At 39.1% G+C, this 22,139-nt stretch overlaps 1 protein-coding gene and 1 long non-coding RNA gene across 5 annotated transcripts in view; one reads left to right on the top strand and one right to left on the bottom strand.

Annotated features, from left to right (window-relative positions):
• trim3b (tripartite motif containing 3b) overlaps window positions 1-21,279 on the top strand; it is a 50,716-nt gene extending 29,437 nt beyond the window's left edge. For all 4 annotated transcript variants that reach the window (XM_044041505.1, XM_044041506.1, XM_044041504.1 and 1 more), the window contains 3 exons: window positions 378-448; window positions 571-711; window positions 19,559-21,279. In XM_044041505.1, coding sequence (XP_043897440.1) covers window positions 378-448; window positions 571-711; window positions 19,559-19,711 — 365 coding nt within the window. In that variant the 3' untranslated portion in view covers window positions 19,712-21,279. The remainder of the gene's footprint in view (window positions 1-377; window positions 449-570; window positions 712-19,558) is intronic.
• Window positions 10,156-18,181, bottom strand: LOC122779318. Its single transcript, XR_006361557.1, has 3 exons — window positions 18,132-18,181; window positions 17,243-17,318; window positions 10,156-10,223 (listed from the first exon to the last, which is right to left on the bottom strand). It is a non-coding gene; the product is annotated as an uncharacterized LOC122779318 (long non-coding RNA).
• Window positions 21,280-22,139: the final 860 nt, after the last annotated feature.

The following is a 22,139-nucleotide window of genomic DNA, read 5'->3' as shown; positions in this document are numbered from 1 at the left end:
TTACAATAACAAACATGTTGTCTTATGCATTTTGTGTCTTGTGCAAATGGCTATGAAAACAGGATCGGTGGGTTTGATTTGTTTCACTGCTCTAACTTAACTGCTGTTTTTTTCTATAAGTCAATCAGTGTTTTGCGAGCAATAGATCTCAGATTATACCTTTTTTAATTCATCGCCGGTGTAACTATTTATAACTGAGACAATTTGACACGCAGTCCTGAAACTCGAAAGACGTTTCAGTATCAGATGAAGGTTTCATAGGACTTAGTTTTTCTACCGCATGAGGTCAGATTAGATCAAATTTCTTTGACTAACAGCAAAGAATTAATGAATCAGCTCAGATTAGGACGTTAACACGCGCCTCTCCTTGTGTCCAGGTCCTCATTTTGTTGCAGTCAACAACAAAAATGAAATAATTGTGACTGATTTTCACAATCACTCTGTGAAGGTAAGACATGCAACATCCTGAACGTTGAAAAACACGATATTTTAGCCACATATCCTTTTTTTTCTGTATACTTAAGAGCGATCGCGTGACTCAAACTCCCTTTTTCGGACTTCCTGTCGCAGGTGTACAGTGCAGATGGAGAGTTCTTGTTCAAATTTGGTTCTCATGGTGAAGGCAACGGGCAGTTCAACGCTCCCACTGGTGTGGCAGTAGATGCCAATGGAAACATCATCGTTGCTGATTGGGGAAACAGCCGAATACAGGTGAGGTGCTTTAGAATAGACACCTTATTTTTTTGATAATTCCTTTTTTTTTTTTAAATGGCATTACTGCAGCACCATCCAGAGGTGAAAGAGTGAAGTTCTTTCAAGTACTAAACTATTCAGTGTTTACTCTTATGCACTGAACAAAGGTGTAAACGCAACACTTTTGTTTTTGCTCCCATTTTTCATGAGCTGAACTCAAAGATCTGAAACATGTTCTATATACACAATGAATTCAATTCTCATGTCTTCATTTCATGTGTCTAAATCTGTGTTAGTGAGCACTTCTCCTTTGCCGATATAGTCCATCCCACCTCACAGGTGTGGCATATCAAGATGCTGATGAACCAGCAGGAATATTGCACAGGAGTGCCTTAGGCTGGCCACGATAAAGGAGAAGTGTGTTTAAAAATATGCTACATGAACACTTAACAGAAAAAAAAAAAAAAATCTTTACTGAAATAAAAGTCTCTGTCTTTGACTTTTCTACTGTTTGCAGTTAATTTAGTGTGTGGTTTGGTTATGGACCTTTATTTTTATTTATTTATTTATTTATTTATTTACAGGGAATAGTGTCCCATTAAAACATAACTGCTACCATTTAAAGCACTGAACCAGATTATAATTTAGAGCAGGGTTTCTCACTCCTGGTCCTGGGCAGCCGCTGTCCTGCAACTGCATATTTTAGGTGGTTTCCCGCTCCAACACACCTGATTCAAATAAAGGGGTCGTTATCAGGCTTCAGCAGAGTTTACTGACGAGCTGACGATTCGAATGTCCATCTAAAACATGCAGGACAGTGGCTTTGTCAGGTTAGAAGAAACCGGGCACAGCAACAATAACATTCACACACGAAGTGGTGTTAAAAAAAAAAAAGTGGTGGAAAATGGCTTTTACATATTCCTGTTATTTTATATAAAACTTTTTCGACAGTTCTGACTTTGTGTGCCAATTTTTGTCTGTTTTCACAAACATTTAGTGCTTCAAAAATGCAACTTTTTTATTTTTTTTTTACAAGAGAAAAGTTCCTTGCATCACTGTATTAGTGTTATGATCAGTTGTGTGGACTGGGTTGATTTTTAGTAATTTACCGATGCCATCTAGTGGTGGAATTTCAATGAGCTTGTCTTGGAAGGGAAACCAATCCCACATAAGAGGAATGCACTGAACAAAAATACAAACACTTTTGTTTTACTCCCATTTTTCATGAGCTGAAATCAAAGATCTAAAACATTTTCTATGTACACAAAAGTAATGAATAATCAGAGTAATGAAGCTCAGAGCAGTCATATGGTTGTGGACCAGAACCTGTCGACTGCTGGACCGGGACAACCCCGCAGTTGTGGAACCAACCTTTCCACCTTGCAGATTGAAACAGCTGCAGAATTAAAAGAAGAAAATGCTGACCAAGATGAGAACCTTAAGAACACCAAGAAAATCAGAGTGAGATCATCAGGACAAATAACTCCATCCATCAGAGGAAGACTTGCATCTCTGAGGTTGTGCATTCAAATCTTCTGGATGTCATATGAGGACGTGGTCTCGAATGTGTCCCTGATTATAGACTGTATTCACACATCCTCAATTCAATCAATATATGTTTTGCTCAGTGCTGTCTCTGATCACGGTGGACAGATATTCCTTAATATTTCATCAGTCTGAGGTCTTTGAAGTCATATATGACTTTGAGTCATGTATGACTCGAAGACCTCATGGTTTTTCTCACGTAGTCATGGTTGTATTATTGAAAGACTTCTCATGTGGTTAGAAAAGAGACCAGAGATCCAAAGGTTGTTTGTTCGAATCTTAGATGAGGTGATTGTTTAAGTACAGTATGCAACATAGATAGATCTTGCGTGTTTTTGGATGGACTGGCGTACTTTGCATGGTGTACCCTGCCTATCGCCCTATGTCAGCTGAGTTTGGCACAGCACCCCTCACGACCCTCCAGTGGAGGACAAAGCGGTAGATGATGGATGGACTGTAGGAGGAAGGCGGAGAACCCGGAGAAAAGCCACGCACACACAGAGAGAACATGAAAAATTCCATGCAGAAAGATCACTGTTCTAACTGGGTCTCAAACCCAAGTCCTCTCGCTGCCAAGTCAAGAGCACTAACCACTACACCAACCATGTTGTCCATGATGAGGGACAAACGTGCTTAAATATCTCATCAGTCTGACGTTTTTTTGAAGTCATGGGTTCTATTATTGAAAGACTTCCAAATTGGATGAAAAAGCATACAAGGACAAATAGCTCACCTGCTTCAGACAAGGACTGACGTTCCTATGGTCTGGGGTTTGAATCTTACCTGAAGTGAATGTTTAAGTGGAAATTTACCTCATCACTGTATTGCATGTTTTGAATGGACTGGTGAACCCCGCCTATTGCCCTATGACAACTGAGCTTGGCACAGCACCCCTCACGACCCTCCAGTGGAGGACAAAGCGGTAGATGATGGATGGACTGTAGGAGGAAGGCGGGAACCCAGAGAAAAGCCACGCACACACGGAGAGAACATGAAAAACTCCATGCAGAAAGATCGCTGTTCCAACTGGGTCTCGAACCCAAGGCCTCTCGCTGCAAAGTCAAGAGCCCTAAACACTACGCCAACCATGTTGTCCATGATGAGGGACAAACGTGCTTAAATATCTCATCAGTCTGACGTTTTTTTGAAGTCATGGGTTCTATTATTGAAAGACTTCCAAATTGGGTGAAAAAGCATACAAAGACAAATAGCTCACCTGGTTCAGACAAGGACTGACGTTCCTATGGTCAGGGGTTTGAATCTTACCTGAAGTGAATGTTTAAGTGGAAATTTACCTCATCACTGTATTGCATGTTTTGAATGGACTGGTGAACCCCGCCTATTACCCTATGACAGCTGAGCTTGGCACAGCACCCCTCACGACCCTCCAGTGGAGGACAAAGCGGTAGATGATGGATGGACTGTTGGAGGAAGCCGGAGAACCCGGAGAAAAGCCACGCACACACGGGGAGAACATGAAAAACGCCATGCACAAAGATCGTTGCTCCAACTGGGTCTCGAACCCAGGTACTCTTGTTTCAAAGGCAAGAGCAGTAACCACTACACCAAACATTTTGCCAAGGAGAGAGGACAGACGTTCTTAAATATCTCATCAGTCTGACGTTTTTTGAAGTCATGGGTAATCTATTATTGAAAGACTTCCAAAGGTTGCGACACACCATGTGAGGACAAATAGCTCACAAGGGTAAGAGAAAGACTGCAGTTCCTCAGGTCAGAAGTTCGAATCTTAGATGAAGTGAACTTTTTAAGCACAATATTCAACACAGAGAGTAAATAACTCTGAGAAAACAGAAGGAAAAGTGTGTACAGTTAGCTCAACTGGTTAGAGAGCTGCCTTTCAATCCTGACGTTGAGAGTTCAATTCCTTTATACTCCAAGGTTTAAGGTTCCACATCCAAAGTGAAAACTCAAAACCGCCGAGAGCTCTTCTCCAAAACGTAGAAGGGTTCGTGGTGTGGTGGGTTTGTCCGCAACCGCAAGGTTGTGCCAGTCCGGCTGTGGCTGGTTCAAATCCAGACGCTTCGAATGCCTGGCCCCGGCGCCGGGGCCAAGCTACGCGCGCGCTCCCACTGTAATGGTGGGGGGCTGGGGCTGGGCTGTGCTCCCCCGGCCCCCCACACAGATGACAGGAGGGGGTTATGTCATTTTATTTCACATTTTTGGCCAAAAAAAAGCCATAAAAACATTTAAAAAATTGACAGGGGTCCACTCTCTGGACTGTTGACCACACAGTCAGGGTACCGGTGTCCAGTAACTGATGCTTAAAAATGATCAGCACACCAATTAGACTTCTGTGTGTTTAATGAGTGCACATCATTTTTACACTGTTAACAAGTGAAAACTATGGAGGACACAAAGTCACAAAATTCAATCAATAAATACACCATTCAATGATTACACCATGTGCCATTCATTCATTCATATTGGAATGAAATACATAAATGTCTTATTAAATGTGACATTCATTCATTCAAATACCAATTTGATGTAAAAAAACAAAACAAAAACAAAACATATCTAATTACATGACTATTTAATAAATGATGTCATGGTCCTGTGTTGCAGTGCATGATGAATTGATTTGATGTGTCAAAGTCACCCATCAGCATCAAATCAATTGATGATGCACTGCAACACAGAACCATAAAATCATTCATTAAATAGTCATGCAATTAGATATGTTTGCTTTTTTACATGAAATTAATTGGTATTTGAATGAATGAATATTACATTTAATAAGACATTTATGTATTTAATTCCAATATGAATAAATGAATGGCACATTGTAGTCATTATTGAATGGTGTATTTATTGATAGAATTTTGTGACTTTGAGTGGTCCATAGTTTTCACCTGTTAACAATGTAAAAATGATGTGCACACATTAAACAGAGGCTCTGTTGACAAGTGCTGTTAACATCGTATGTGTGAGGTGATGAAATGACGAGTGAAAGAGTGATGGTTTGGTCCATAAAATGTGCTGAAATGTTGAAGAGGGTTTTTTTAAAGGTGGAAATGATGAGGTTCTCAAGTGTTTTGTTTTGACCAGAAAGCAAAAATGATTAAGTTTGAATGATTTCCTTGTTCTATAGAGCAAAGAAAGCAGAAAATGTTGCCATTTAAGAAGCTGTAAATTCATAAAGCTTGATTTAAGTCTTTAAATAAAATAGTTTCAGCCCTAGTTTGTTGAGAGCAAAAGATGTTCGTTTACACCTGACATGAAACGAGCGGGGATGTGCGATATTATCGGTATCGGCAGATATCGGCTTTGAAAGGTTTTATGGGATATGGGCAGAGATGTGCCGATATGACTAATGACTACAGCAGTAGACTGAAAAAGCTTCTACCTCTTGACTTGTATGCGAGCGCCCCCCTACAGCTATTTTTTTCCGCTTATTTATTTTGCACAATGAAGATATTTTATGTCCACATGTTCTGTGACATAAATATAAAAAAGAGTCTGTTAATTTGACTAGAGAAGAGACTTAATGACCTCTGCAGTTGTGCAAAAGGAAAGACATATACAGTATATCGGTATTGATACCGGCCCAAGCACTGTGATATATGGGCATATTGCATATGGGCAAAAAGTCAATAGTGCAACTTTCTGTACAGCTAATGCTGCTGTGGTTGCACACAGAATGTGATGCTGTTTGAGTGTATTATTAGTAGTAATGGTGGTGGTGAGCTTATATTTTTTTGTCAACCTTTTTTGTAGATGAGCATTAAAAAATAAAATAAATGAACATTTCAGTCCACTAGATGGTGCCAAGTGGTCACTTTCACTGGCTCTGTTGTGTCCGTATATCGCAATATGTGATTTTAGCAAATATGGTGATAACTCGTATCATGGGGTCTCTGATTATTTAAAAAATATATATTTAAAACAAGTAGAGATGCAACGATTAATGCATTATTTAACGATTACTAAATTAATTGTCAAATACTCGATTAATTGTTTGTTGTACTTCACTAAATCACAAATGTTGAACATTTTCCCATTTCTTTTTTCCTTATAACAAAGAAAAAATGAAAACTGAATCATTTTTGATTTGTGGATAACAAAAGACATTTTAGAATCATCATTTCCATTTTTCAAACATTTTCTAGCCCAAACAAATAATAATAAATAATAACACTAACATTTCCTGGATTCTTTGTCTTTCTGTAACAAACAGAAAACAACATAATTTTCTATGTGAATAGAAATTAAATGAAAGGTGTGTGTGTTTACATGGGGAGCAGTGACGTCACATGAGCAGCAGCAGCAGGTGTAATCAGGTGGGATGTTAACAGCAGGTGTGAACAGAGCGTCAACAGAACGTCTAAGAAATGTGTGGATCATTTTTAAGCACCAGCTACCACACGTTTGTCCCATGCTGCTCCTCGTCCTCGTCCTCGTCCTCCTCCCGGTCCTCCAGCTCCTCCTGCAATATTTGGACATTGTTTGAGAGTTTAGAATTGGACAGTTTACAAACAGTTTTACGACATACTATACTAGGACACTTTTAGACAGTTCATATTTTAACTTTTTGTTGACATTACACTAGGAGATTTTGGACAGTTTATATCTGGACAGTTTTTGACAGTATGAAGGCAGCTGTTGACGTCACACTATATAATGACATATTTGACACCAAGTCAGTTTTTTGAAAACAGTTGCATTGGAAATACACACGTACATGGTCAGACGGTGATCATGTGTTTGTTGCGGAGCAGTGACGTGACATTAGCAATAGCAGGTGTAATCTGAACACCTGTGATCGGATCACTCAGGTGGGACGATTACAGCAGGTGTGAACAGCGCGTCAACAGAACGTCTAAGAAATGTGTGAATCATACGTTTGTCACCGCTGCTTCTCGTCTTCTATCTCCTCCTGCTCCCGCTCACTTGCGTGGAAGGTCCGAGTGGCAAACAGGAAGTGGATGATTCCAATTAGATTTATCGAGAGGGGAGGGCGCGGACCACACTAAGCGAGGGGGAGTCCACCTTTCTTCGGCGGCGCTGAGGAGGGGCTTGCTGGTGCTTCATCTCCCCCTAGAGGCACCTGAGCGGCATGCTCAGGTGCCGCAGCACCCCATGATTTTTTTTCTGCCGAATCAGATTTTTACATTCTCTTTATTTTGCATGAAAATGTCACCAATTCTCTTTTCAATAACATAAAATGTATTGAATTCTTTTGAATTTTATTGATAGGTTGTTCACATAACCCTTAGAAGTTGAATATCAATGTTTATCGTTGCATGACTCCTGAGAGTGTTTCTATTTATTTATTTATTCATTTCGGTCATGACATTTAGATCACTCATCACATAACAGTGCAGTTCACACAATATACATAACCGAAAGGGAATGCGGGAGAAGCAAAGCTTAACTGTATTTGTGTGTAGATATTAATGAAGCTGAAAAAACAACGTCATTTTACTCAATTAGCTGATAATCCACAGGTAATAGAAAAGTAGAGGAAGCAAAGCCTTGTGTTTTTTGCATGCCACACACACTCATCATAAAATCTGAAAACGTTAAAAAAAAAAAAACACTGTCAACTGCGATTGTTGAAAATCCGTAATATGTATCAAAACTTTGACTGTGGTGATAAAAGTGCCAAGTCTTGTGACCTGTTTGAAGTTCCAATCACGTCTCTACGTTAAAGTACGACAAATTTGGCTTGTTTTTGATAATTTTTTTCCGGGCATTTCCCATTCATGTATATGTGGAAATTATTTGCGATTTTTGTCGCCATGGTTCCTCGAAATGCTTAGAAAAGTCAAAACTGTGGGACGAGTTACGCGCCAAACTTTGGGAGCAAGAGGAATCAGGAAGAAGAATCACGAGAATGCCTTCTGGAGCAGAATGTAAAAACCAGCCTGACCTTTTTAAGCAGGAAGTTATTAAGCAAATTTAAAACATCATTATACTTTTCAGCTTACTGTGTTCACTATCGGTTGGTTTTGCCATTTATTTATTTATTATTAGTTTGAATTACATAGATTTATTCGTTATGGAGTGTTCCACATAGACATTTATACAGTGGCCCTGAAGTGCAAATCACCACCACAAAAAGGAAGAAAACACCAACAAATAACAAACAAAACACAAACAAACACAACTGCAAATCACTAAACACAACGAGGAAAAGTGGACTCCTCCTTGCTTAGTGCGGTCCGCGCCCTCCCCTCTCGATAAATCTAATTGGAATCATCCACTTCCTGTTTGCCACTCGGACCTTCCACACACGCGGAGACAGCAGGAGCAGCGGGGACGAACGTATGGTAAGTGCTGTTTAAAAATGATCCACTCATTTCTTAGACTTTCTGTTGATGCTCTGTTCACACTTGTTGTCAACATCCGACCACAGGTGTTCAGATTACACCTGCGACTGACAATGTGACGTCACTGCTTCGCAGCAAACACACGATCACCGTCTAACCATGTACGTGTGGTCAATGCGATAGTATGTCGTTAAAACTGTCATAATATGAACTTTTCGAGTATAGAATGTCATCAGAAACGTTAAAATATAAATTATCTACATATGTCATCATCGCCCCAACGTGATTTCGTCACACACACTGATGCATCACTGCCACGGCCGAGCGGACATGGCATTTCCGGCGGAAACGGAAATGCCTCCGTTCACTTCTCTGTAAGATGTGCGAACTTTACCAGCGCTTAATTGCCGATTTCATCATGGGAAAAAAGTACAAACAACTTTATCTCACTGCCGTTTCATAGAAGAAAAGCTTCGGCTTATATAAGTCGGACCTGACCAGCCAAACGTCGCCATAAAACAGCAAATGAAAGACAGGAGCTGGTATGAGAAGAAGGACTGGCTAACTGGTTGCACTCAGACCAGTGGCATGTTTTGTTTTCCCTGCCTCTTCTTTCAGATGCTGGACACTGAACAAGCCTGGATTCAGACAGGTAATACAGACTTAAAACATTTCTCTGAATAATAATAATAAACACAAACAGACAAGGATACATATGGAAAATGCTATGCGAACAAAGGAGTGATAGAGAAGGCAAAATTCAAATGTCTGAAAATACAGACATTTCATTTAAGTGAATCTTTTATAAAATTACTGTATCAGGCATGAGAATGGTGCTTTGGTGTGTTTTAGTGGTGATATGCGGTAACTGCATATCACCACTGTTACCACAGTCCATCTGAAAAACTGACTTGTCGATTGCCAGCTGCCACTGCAATATACCATTAAAACTGTTAAGAATGAGTATCTAGCCTGGCCAGTAGGGGGCAGGTTAAGTAAAAAAATAAATCTTAAGGAGCAGTGGTTTAGTAGAATTTCAAAATAAAAGTGTCCTTGTTGATATGGACCAATATATAGTAAACAATAAAAAGGTTTTAATGTATTTTACTCTAATTCTTTCACTCATTTACTGCAATGACCACATTTTAACACTTTAAACTGGATACTACTTTGTCTCATCATGTCCCCTGACTGAAGACAGCTGCAGTTAAAGGCACAGTTCATGTGATTTGAAGCATTGTTAAATGAGGACATTATCATCAGAATTTAAGGCAATAAGAAAAAAAACAAGCGATGACTTTACAGTGAAGAGTAAAAAGACACATGACACACAACTGACAATGGCAGCAAACTTTGTAACTGAAACATTTGCAGACATTAATCAGTTGACAGTTAATACACCAGAATCCTCTGTTAATATTGAGATTTTTAAATGTTTAATGTTTTCAGGGTTTTTAAAGTCTTTGCAACTGATCTACAGCTTTGTTTGGACCAGGACCATGAGCTGGCAGGAGGACCTGGAGGAGGACGAGGAGCAGCGCAGACAAACGTGTCGTAACTGCTGCTTAAAAATGATCCACACATTTCTTAGACGTTCTGTTGACGCTCTGTTCACTCCTGCTGTTAACATCCCACCTGAGTGATCCGATCACAGGTGTTCAGATTACACCTGTTGTCACTGCAACGTCACCACTCCACATGTAAACACACAAACCAAAAATGTTGTTTTAATTATTTCTTTGTTATAAGGAACAAAGAAACTGGAAAAAAACTATTGATTATTAAAGTACTTGACAATAATTTAGTAATCTTTTAATAAGTCAGTAATCGTTGCATCACTACTTTTTTTATATAAATATATTTTTAAAAATCATCACAGACTCCATGATACAAGTAATCAAGATATTTGCGAAATTACATGAAATGTTCATTTCGTTATTTTTTTAAGTTTGAAGTTTATTTATAACATCAGTTCAAATAATATACGCGAAAAAAAATTAATAAAAACCTGTCCTTGGGGCTCATTTACACCTGTGGTCATGCGCTATCCCATTACAATCCCATCACAGAAAATATGCATTTTTAGGGATTATTGGACTTTTTGACCATATCCAATATGCCCATATATCACAGTGCTGGGGCCGATATCAATACCAATATATATTTCCTTTAGCACAACTGCAGAGGTCATTAAGTCTCTTCTCTAGTCAAATTAACTTGACTATTTTTCATAGTTATGTTGCAGCACGTGTGGATATGAAATATCTTTATTGTGCAAAATAGATTCAAGATTCAAAGTGTTTATTGTCATATGCACAGTTAAGAAACACGTTTCCCTGTACAATGAAATTCTTACTTTGCTGTCCACTCAAAAACACCAGCATAAAGTAAAAAGTAAAAAAGAGATGCTTTTGTAAAAAAAAGGATAAATATACATAAGAAAAATATAAATATTACAAAGAGACTAAAATAACATATATGCATAAAATAAGTGTAAAAATAAGAACTGTACATAAAGTGAACACAGATTTAAAGTGGCATGTTTCAGGTTTTAAAGTGACAGTAACAGATTAAAGTGACAGCTGTAGGGGGCGTGAGCATACAAGTCAAGGAGGTAGAAACTTTTTCAGTTTACTGTTGTAGTCATTAGTCTTATCGGCACATCTCGCTGTCTTTGCCCATATCCCATAAAACCTTTCAAAGCCAACACATCTCAATGTCAGGTATAACCTAACATCTTTTGCTCTCAACAAACTAGGGCTGAAACTTAAACTTGTTTTTTAAAGACTTAAATCAAGCTTTATGATTTTTCAGCTTCTCAAATGGCAACATGTTCTGCTTTCTTTGCTCCATAGAACAAGGAAATCATTCAAACTTAATGGTCAAAACAACACATTTGACAACATCCTCCTTTTTCACCTTTAAAAAAAACCCAAACATTTTAGCACATTTTATGGAACAAACCATCACTCGTTCACCTGTCATTTCATCACCTCACACGGACGATGTTAACAGCACTTGTCAACAGAGCCTCTGTTTAATGTGTGCACATCATTTTTACATTGTTAACAGGTGAAAACTATGGACACAAAATTCACAAAATTCTATCAATAAATACACCATTCAATAATGACTACAATGTGCCATTCATTTATTCATATTGGAATTAAATACATAAATGTCTTATTAAATGTAATATTCATTCATTCGAATACCAATTCATTTCATGTAAAAAAGCAAACATATGTAATTAGATATGTTTTGTTTTTGTTTTTTTTTACATCAAATTGGTATTTGAATGAATGAATGTCACATTTAATAAGACATTTATGTATTTCATTCCAATATGAATGAATGAATGGCACATGGTGTAATCATTGAATGGTGTATTTATTGATTGAATTTTGTGACTTTGTGTTCTCCATAGTTTTCACTTGTTAACAATGTAAAGATGATGTGCACTCATTAAACACACAGAAGTCTAATTGGTGTGCTGATCATTTTTAAGCATCAGTTACTGGACACCGGGACCCCGACTGTGTGGTCAACAGTCCAGAGAGTGGACCCCTGTCAATTTTTTAAATGTTTTTATGGCTTTTTTTTTTTTTGAAAAAATGTGAAATAAAATGACATAACCCCCTCCTGTCATCTGTGTGGGGGGGCCGGGGGAGCACAGCCCAGCCCCAGCCCCCCACCATTACAGCGGGAGCGCGCGCGTAGCTTGGCCCCGGGGCCAGGCATTCGAAGCGTCTGGATTTGAACCAGCCACAGCCGGACTGGCACAACCATGCGGTTGCGGACAAACCCACCACACCACGAACCCTTCTACGTTTTGGAGAAGAGCTCTTGGCGGTTTTGAATTTTCACTTTGGATGTGGAACCTTAAACCTTGGAGTATAAAGGAATTGAACTCTCAATGTCAGGGTTGAAAGGCTGCTCTCTAACCAGTTGAGCTAACTGTACACACTTTTCCTTCTGTTTTCTCGGAGTTATTTACTCTCTGTGTTGAATATTGTGCTTAAAAAGTTCACTTCATCTAAGATTCGAACCTCTGACCTGAGGAACTGCAGTCTTTCTCTTACCCTTGTGAGCTATTTGTCCTCACATGGTGTGTCACAACCTTTGGTAGTCTTTCAATAATAGATTACCCATAACTTCACAAACCTCAGACTGATGAGATATTTAAGAATGTCTATCCTCTCTCCTCGGCAAAATGTTTGGTGTAGTGGTTACTGCTCTTGCCTTAGAAACAAGAGTACCTGGGTTCGAGACCCAGTAGGAGCAACAATCTTTGTGCATGGAGTTTTTCATGTTCTCCCCGTGTGTGTGCGTGGCTTTTCTCCGGGTTCTCTGGCTTCCTCCAACAGTCCATCCATCATCTACCGCTTTGTCCTCCACTGGAGGGTCGTGAGGGGTGCTGTGCCAAGCTCAGCTGTCATAGGGCAATAGGCGGGGTTCACCAGTCCATTCAAAACATGCAATACAGTGATGAGGTAAATTTCCACTTAAACATTCACTTCAGGTAAGATTCGAACCCATGACCATAGGAATGTCAGTCCTTGTCTGAACCAGGTGAGCTATCTGTCCTTGTATGGTTTTTCATCCAATTTCGAAGTGTTTCAATAATAGAACCCATGACTTCAAAAAACGTCAGACTGATGAGATATTTAAGAACGTCTGTCCTCTCTCCTTGGCCAAACGTTTGGTGTAGTGGTTACTGCTCTTGCCTTTGGAGCAAGAGTACCTGGGTTCGAGATCCAGTTGGAACAAGTATCTTTCTGCATGGAGTCTTTCATGTTCTCCCCGTGTGTGTGTGGCTTTTCTCTGGTTTCTCTGCCTTCCTCCCACAGTCCATCAATCATCGAGTGCTTTGCCCTCCACTGGAGAGTCTTGGGGGGTGCAGTGCCACACTCAGCTCTCATCGGGTGATAGGCGGGGTTCACCCTGGACTGTTGGCCAGTCCATTCAAAACATGCATTACATTGATGAGTTAAATTTCCACTTAGATATTGACTTCGTGTAAGATTCGAACCCCTGACCATAGGAACGCCAGTCCAGGTCTGAGCCATGTGAGCTATTTGTCTTCGTATGCTTTTTTTTTTCCACAATGGAAGTCTTTCAATAATCGAACCCATGACTTCAAAGAAACGTCAGATTCATGGAATATTTAAGAACGTTTGTCCCCAGAGACGCACAACCAAGTTGGTGTAGGAGTTAGTGTTCTTGCCTTTGAAACAAGACGACCATGGTTCGAGACCCAGTTGGAGCAAGGATCTTTCTGGAGTTTTTCATGTTCTCCCCATGTGTGGCTTATCTCCAGGTTCTCTGGCTTTCTCCCGCAGTCCATCAATCATCCACTGCTTGGTCCTCCACTGGAGGGTTGCGGGAAGGGGGGCGCTGTGCCACGCTCAGCTGTCGTAGGGTGACAGGCGGGGTTCACCCTGGACTGTTCGCCAGTCCATTCAAAACAGGCATTACACAGATGAGGTAAATTTCCACTTAAACATTGACTTCATGTAAGATTCGAACCTCTGACCATAAGAACGCCAGTCCATGTCTGAACCATGTGGGCTATTTGTCTTTGCATGATTTCTAGCACAATTTAGAAGTCTTTCAATAATAGAAACCATGACTTCAAAAAAATGTCAGACTCATGAAATATTTAAGAACGTCTGTCCCTCATCACGGACCACATGGTTGGTGTAGTGGTTTGTGCTCTTACCTTTGCAGTGAGAGGATCCTGGTTCAAGCCCCACTTGGAAGAAGAATCTTTGTGCATGGAGTTTTAGAGACAAACAACCTTTCAACACATTCACTGCCACACCTTTACAAGTGTTTCAATAGTAGATTGACTTCACAGACCTTAGCCCCAGTTGGTGAATTTAGAGTGACCAATTAACCTAATCGCCATATTGCATGTTCTTGGACTGTGGGAGGAAGCCAGAGAACCCGGAGAAATGCCACACACACAGGAGAACATGGAAAACTCCAGAAAGATGCACACTACAAGTGGGTCTCGAACACTGAAAGTCTTGTTTCAAAGTCAAGAGCACTAACCACTACGCCAACCATGTTGCCCGTCCTCAGGGACAAACGTTCTTCAATATTTCATCAGTCTGATGTTTTTTTTGAAGTCATGGGTTCTATTATTGAAAGACTTCCAAATTGTGCGAAGAAGCAAGTAAAGCTGAATAGCTCACATGGTTCAGACATGCACTGGTGTTCCTATGGTCAGTGGTTCGAATCTTACATGAAGTCAATGATTAAGTGGAAATTTACCTCGTCACTGTAGTGCATGTTTTGAATGTACTAGCGTATAGTGCAGGGTGAACCCCGCCTGTCACCCTATGACAGCTGAACGTGGCACAGCACCCCCCGCTACCCTCCAGTGGAACACAAAGCGGTAGATGATTGATGGACTGTGGGAGCAACCAGCAGAGACGCCACGCACACACGGGGAGAACATGAAAAACTCCAGAAATATGCTTGCTCTAAGTGGGTATCGAACACTGAAAGTCTTGTTTCAAAGGCAAGAGCACTAACCACTACACCAACCATGTTGTCCTTTCTCAGGGACAAAGCTCTTCAATATTTCATCAGTCTGACGTTTATCTGAAGTCATGGGTTCTATTATTGAAAGACTTCCAAAGGTTGGCACACACAAACACTGTGTGAGGACAAATAGCTCACAAGGTTAAGAGAAAGACTAGAGTTTCTAAGGTCAGAGGTTCGAATCTCAGATGAAGTGACTTTTTAGGCACGCTATTCAATGCAGAGAGTAAATAAGTCTGAGAAAACATAAGGAACAGGTGAAGAGTTAGCTCAACTGGTTAGAGAGCTGCCTTTCAATCCTGACGTTGAGAGTTCAATTCCTTTATACTCCAAGGTTTAAGGTTCCACATCCAAAGTGAAAACTCAAAACCGCCAAGAGCTCTTCTCCAAAACGTAGAAGGGTTCGTGGTGTGGTGGGTTTGTCCGCAACCGCAAGGTTGTGCCAGTCCGGCCGTGGCTGGTTCAAATCCAGACGCTTCGAATGCCTGGCCCCGGCGCCGGGGCCAAGCTACGCGCGCGCTCCCACTGTAATGGTGGGGGGCTGGGGCTGGGCTGTGCTCCCCCGGCCCCCCACACAGATGACAGGAGGGGGTTATGTCACTTTATTTCACATTTTTTGGCCAAAAAAAAGCCATAAAAACATTTAAAAAATTGACAGGGGTCCACTCTCTGGACTGTTGACCACACAGTCGGGGTCCCGGTGTCTAGTAACTGATGCTTAAAAATGATCAGCACATCAATTAGACTTCTGTGTGATTAATGTGTGCACATCATTTTTACATCGTCAACAGGTGAAAATTAGGGAGGGCTCAAAGTTACAAAATTCAATCAATAAATAAATACACCGTTCAATAAGGACTACAATGTGACATTTATTCATTGATTCAAATTGGAATGAAATACATACATGTCTTATTAAATGTGACATTCATTCATTCAAATACCAATTTGAAGAAAAAACAAACAAACAAACAAACATATCTAATGACTTGACTATTGAATGAATGATTCCATGGTCCTGTGTTGCAGTGCACCATCAATTGATTTGATGTGTCAAACTCGCCCACCATCAGCATCAAATCAATTGATGATGCACTGCAACACAGGACCATGAAATCATTCATTCAATAGTCAAGTCATTCGATATGTTGTTGTTGTTTTTTTTTTGTTTTTTTTACATGAAATGAATTGGTATTTGAACGAATGAATGTCACATTTAATAAGACGTATATGTATTTCACTCCAATTTGAATGAATGAATGAATGGCACATTGTAGTCATTATTGAATGGTGTATTTATTGATAGAATTTTGTGACTTTGAGTGGTCCCTAGTTTTCACCTGTTAACAATGTAAAAATGATGTGGACACATTAAACAGAGGCTCTGTTGACAAGTGCTGTTAACATCGTCCGTGTGAGGTGATGAAATGACAGGTGAAAGAGTGATGGTTTGTTCCATAAAAATGTTTAGAACTGATGTTATAAATAAACGTCAAAGTTTTTTGTGGATTAGCATTAAAAATAAACACAATACATGAACCTTTCAGTCCACTAGATGATGCCAAGTGGTCACTTTCACTAGCGCTGTTGTGTCAGTGTATCACAGTGTATGATTTATTTATATGTTTATTTCAGTCATGTCAGTTAGATCACTCATCATCACACATCATCTTCGTGTAGTTCACACAATACACATAACCAAAAGGGAAAGCGGGAGAAGCAAAAGCTTATCAAGTCCCGCCCCCAGATGATTTTGCAAGTATGGCAATAAATCATATGATGTCTCTGATGATTTAAAAAAAATATATATATATAAAGTAGGGATGCAACGACTACAGCATTATTAATTACGATTACTAAATGAATTGTCAAATACTTTAATAATGGATTAATTGTTTGTTTTTATTATAAATGTTGAACATTTTCCGGTTTCATTGTTCCTTGTAACAAAGAAAGAATTAAAACTGAATAATTTTTGGTTGGTGGATAAAAAAAGCCATTTGAGAATCATCATTTGACGTGATATTAGCAATAGCAGTCGCAGGTGTAATCTGAACAGCTGTGATCGGATGACTTGGGTCAGATGTTAACAGCAGGTGTGAACAGAGCATCAACAGAACATCTAATAAAAGTGTGGATCATTTTTAAGCATCAGCTACCACACAATTGTCCGCGCTGCTGCTCCTCGTCCTCGTCCTCCTCCAGGTCAGCCAGGTCAGCCAGGTCCTCCTGTACCTGCACCAAACAATACTGTAGATGAGTTACACTGTAAATGACTTTAAAAATCCTGAAAACATTTCTAAAATCTCAACATCTAACAGAGGATTCTAGTGTATTTACTGACAGCCTCTTTTTACTCTTCACTGTAAAGTCATGGCTTGGGTTTTTTTTCTTATTGCCCTAAAGTCTGATGATAATGACCTCATTCAACCATGCTTGAAAACACATGAACTGTGCCTTTAACTGCAGCTGTTTGTAGGTCTTCAGTCATGGGACATGATGAGACAAAGTAGTATCCAGTTTAGAGTGTCCAAATGTGGTCATTGCAGTAAATGAGTATAGAAATGTGAGTAAAATACATTAAAAGTTTTTTATTGTCAACTATATATTGGTCCATATCAACACGGACACTTTTATTTTGAAATTCTACTAAACCACTGCTCCTGAACAGTTTTTATTTTTCATTCTTAACAGTTTTAATGGTATACTGACATTTTTTGTTGAGGACATTGTTTGACATTTTGGACAGTTTACTAAATAATCTAGTTTTTGACAGTATGAAGGCAGTTGTTGACATCATACCGTATAATGACATATTTGACACGAAGTCTGTTTTTTTGAAAACAGTTGCATTGAAAACACACAAGTACATGTTTCTACGGTGATCGTGTGTTTGCTGTGGAGCAGTGACGTCACATTAGCGGCAGTCGCAGGTGTAATCTGAACACCTGTGATCGGATCACTCAGGTCGGATGTTAACGACAAGTGTGAACAGTGCGTCAACAGAACGTCTAAGAAATGTGTGGATCATTTTTAAACAGCACTTACCATACGTTAGTCCCCGCTGATCCTGCTCCTGCGTGCGTGGAAGGTCCGAGTGGCAAACAGGAAGTGGATGATTCCAATTAGATTTACCGAGAGGGGAGGGCGCGGACCGCACTCAGCCAGGAGGAGTCCACTTTTCCTCGTTTTGCAGTTGTTGTTTTTTTTGTTATTTGCTGGTGTTTTCTTCCTTTTTGTGGTGGTGATTTGCACTTCAGGGCCACTGTATAAATGTCTACGTGGAACACTCCATAACGAATAAAAATATGTAATTCAAACTAATAATAAATAAATGGCAAAACCAACCGATAGTGAATACAGTAAGCTGAAAAGTGTAATGACGTTTTAAATTTGCTTAATAAGTTTCAAAAAATTACAAAAGTTTGCTGTCACAGAACTCTGGGATTTTATATATTAGTGCCCATGAAAATTATGACAACATTCAGTACTTTTATGATGATTAAAAAAAAAACCAATTCCATTTACTATTAACCATGAATAGGATTTTTTGGTCTCATTGCTACGCTTTATATTTTGGTTTTAATGTCAAAGTTCAGATTTGTAACTGTTTTTGTATCAGTGGTTTACAGATAAAGCTAACTTATCGTCATAACTACAATTTATGGTTAATATAATAATCAGAAAATATTAAAATAAAGTCAGGCCAGAAAACCTGCAGACTTGATCATGTTATTAGGAACAATAACAACGTGTTAAAAGTAGTTTTGTAACTCCGGGTTCTTTCACTCAACCTGTATATCTATATATATCTATATATATCTATATATATCACATTCACTAAATGAAGTTGTTTGCAGTAATTGTAGAGACTGAATTTATATCTTACTCCTAATGGGAAACTGTTGTTGTTACAATTAAGTGATGTTTTCTTGTTGACAGTTGGACACGAAATAATGTAGCACCCAATGTGTCCAATATTTGACTAATGTTCCGTCCTTTACTCTTTCAAGCCTTAAGGCCGGTTGTGCCGTTTTTTTCTTTTCGTGTTTTGATAACTTTGGTTCATCCATACAAGATTGTGAATAAACACATGTTACACTCAGCATTAAGTACGAACATTATTAATAAAATAATTAATGTTTTCAGTTTTTTGGGGACATCATGACAAAAACCTGGCATTTAAAGGGTTCAAATTTTTATTATCGCTTGCTTTTTTTTTTGTGCTTAGCGATACGAATATTAGAACCCTGAGGGTAAACAGTTCTGATTTGTGTGCCAATTTTCGTGTTTTTGCCAACGTGTAGTGCCTCAAAAATTTAGATTTCAATTGGTCCTCACACCACCCTAAATATCCAAATTAGGACTATAGCAACAGTGAAACAAACACACTGTTTAATTATGTCACAGCAACTTCCAACATGCAGATGTGGGTCATTTTTGATGCAAACACTCGTCTTTTTTGTCTGTTTCAGGTGTTTGACAGCACCGGCTCCTTCTTATCCTACATCAACACATCAGCGGACCCTCTGTACGGCCCACAGGGCCTCGCCCTCACCTCGGACGGACACGTGGCCGTCGCCGACTCCGGCAATCACTGCTTTAAGGTTTACAGATATCTGCAGTAGAGCCAAAGGGAAGACGTCGCCGAACACCAACCCGTGTCACGGAATGTCACGCAGAGCTGCAGTTTCACACATTCATGTCTGTGCATACTGAATACAACATGTCATATTCAGAGCTGAATTCAAAGAAATATAAGAAAAATTATCTTAATGAGAAAAAAAACCCCAAAGACGCAAGCCAGCTGTGCCAAAATTCATAAGCAAACAACCTGTAATTTGATATTTTCCAATCCAATCCCTCAGATTAGATTATCAGTTAAACTGTCGTGCTGTTTACCAAACGACAAATGCCAATCAAAACAGTCTTGTTGATACACAGCAGACGAGCAACAGCAGCCAAACCAGCAACTTACAATCAATGAGCCAAAGACACAGAAGTTTGCTTGTTTGTTAATTAATTAATTAATTTGATGTCACCTTAATTGTGCACTAGAGCTGAAACATTGTGATTTTAAGGTTTCACACAGTTAAATAACAGGCCTTTTTGTTTGTGTGTCAGTTCTAAGTGAAGCACCGGAGTCCTTTCTGGGACTCGAGACTGCACAGTGAATCAAAGCTGCATAATGATGACATTCTTAGTGGCCCTAAAAATGATTTTCGGATGATTTATAGTATATGCCGTTTTTTTTTTGTTGTCATCCAAAGTCATCAAAGAAGCACAACAGTGATGTCCACTTCTTCTAAGCTCTCTCTCTATTATTAACCAAAACAGACTCCTTATCATACGATAATCCAGTTCCTGCACTTTCACATCAACACAATATAGTTGTACATATGCATATAATTTTAAAATGTGTATATACCGATTTGATGTCCATGTTATTCCACTATCTATAGCCTCCGTATTCCAACACGTTTCAACACTGGAGTATAAACTAATACAGTAGAGCGTCATACCACGTACAACAGCCAACAAACATCAATGGAACAATGTTGTATGCACATTACTTGCTGTATTTTTTTTTTTTCTCTCAAAAGGATTTAATTTATGTTTGATTTTCTTTTCTACATAATTTGTTCTACAAATTATTTTTCTAATTGGTGCATTTTGAACTTGTCTCCTCTTTGCCAAACACCATTTGTACATATATGCCTTGTAACTTGATGCCCATGTCTTTACATTAGTACTTTTGCTGTTGCACATAACACAAATATTATAAGAGTTCTATAGTTTGCAAGAGTAATATATGCCTGTGTATAGTTATCATTAATCATAATCAGAAAAGTGCTCTGTAAATTACACAATCGTATTCTTGCTGTTGCCGAAAAGCGAATTATCATGACTTCTCCAGTGGTTTCATTCATTTGCTTCGTAATTCTGTGTTTTTTGGCCGTTTCTTGTGTGGCTTCAAGAGAAAACCAACACCAGCTTTACAATGAAACGGTCTCTCCCTTATTAGTGATCTGATATTTTGCTTTTCCTCTACTTTTGACCACCGTCTCATGCCTGTGTTGAAAATAAAGGAAGCACATTTAAATTCAATCGCCATCATGGGGTGAACTACAAAGAAGTAAGCACTATGTAATCACGGCAACGGTATGATTGTAAATATTAAAAGAAAAAAACTGTTGTCTGGTCTCTTTGGCGATGACGTCGCACCAACATCTTACGTGTTCAACAAGGTCCAGCTCATAGTTTCCCTCCTGAAATCTTCATTGAAACATGATTTTGTCCGTCTTTCGAGACATTTATGAAAACCATGCATCTGTACAAAGACCTCCTCCTTAAATACTCTCACGATATATAAACGGAGTGCTATAGGTGGTAAAAACAGAACAGTCTTCACCAGGAACTTGGGCATATGACGCTAACACGGTGGTTTAAAATGTGATTATATACAGCCAGGACACAGACCCGAGTATGAGAAGAACAAGTCCATTTTTGAAGGGGTTTAATTTCATAAATTCAAAGATGAATTTAAAAAGAAAAATCTCATTAGAGGCCAATAATTCACCTTCATGTTGCCTCTTGTGAAGCGATGTTAAAAGACACGGAGCCAAGTGAGAAATTAAGTGAATTGTAAACACCATGAAAAAGATATTTTAGAATTTAATCCTATTTTAATCTCATTCTGAAACTAAGAAAAAAAAAAAAACCCAGAATACATCAAATACTGCAGGTGAAAAGGCCACCCACACACACACACACACACACACACACACAGGAATCACAATGATCATTTTTGTCACACCTATCAAGACATCACAAAAAGTAGCCAAGTACATACCAGTATGTGAAATAACATTGAAAAAAAAGGAGCCTGCCGGGACGGACAGAGCTCATTTTTCCACTCTTTCCACAGATAAGGATGTGAAATGATTCTACTATGCCCCTCAAATTAATTTAAACAAGAAAAAAAAAAGAAAAATTCACTGTACAGGATGGCACTGGTGCTGAAACCCCCCACCGTCTAAAAGTGTGGGGAACTGT

The sequence above is a fragment of the Solea senegalensis genome, linkage group LG13 (assembly GCF_019176455.1).
Source record: "Solea senegalensis isolate Sse05_10M linkage group LG13, IFAPA_SoseM_1, whole genome shotgun sequence".
Classification (NCBI taxonomy): domain Eukaryota; kingdom Metazoa; phylum Chordata; class Actinopteri; order Pleuronectiformes; family Soleidae; genus Solea; species Solea senegalensis.
Note: the sequence above shows the minus strand (reverse complement) of the source record. Positions and strands in the feature narration are given on the sequence as shown.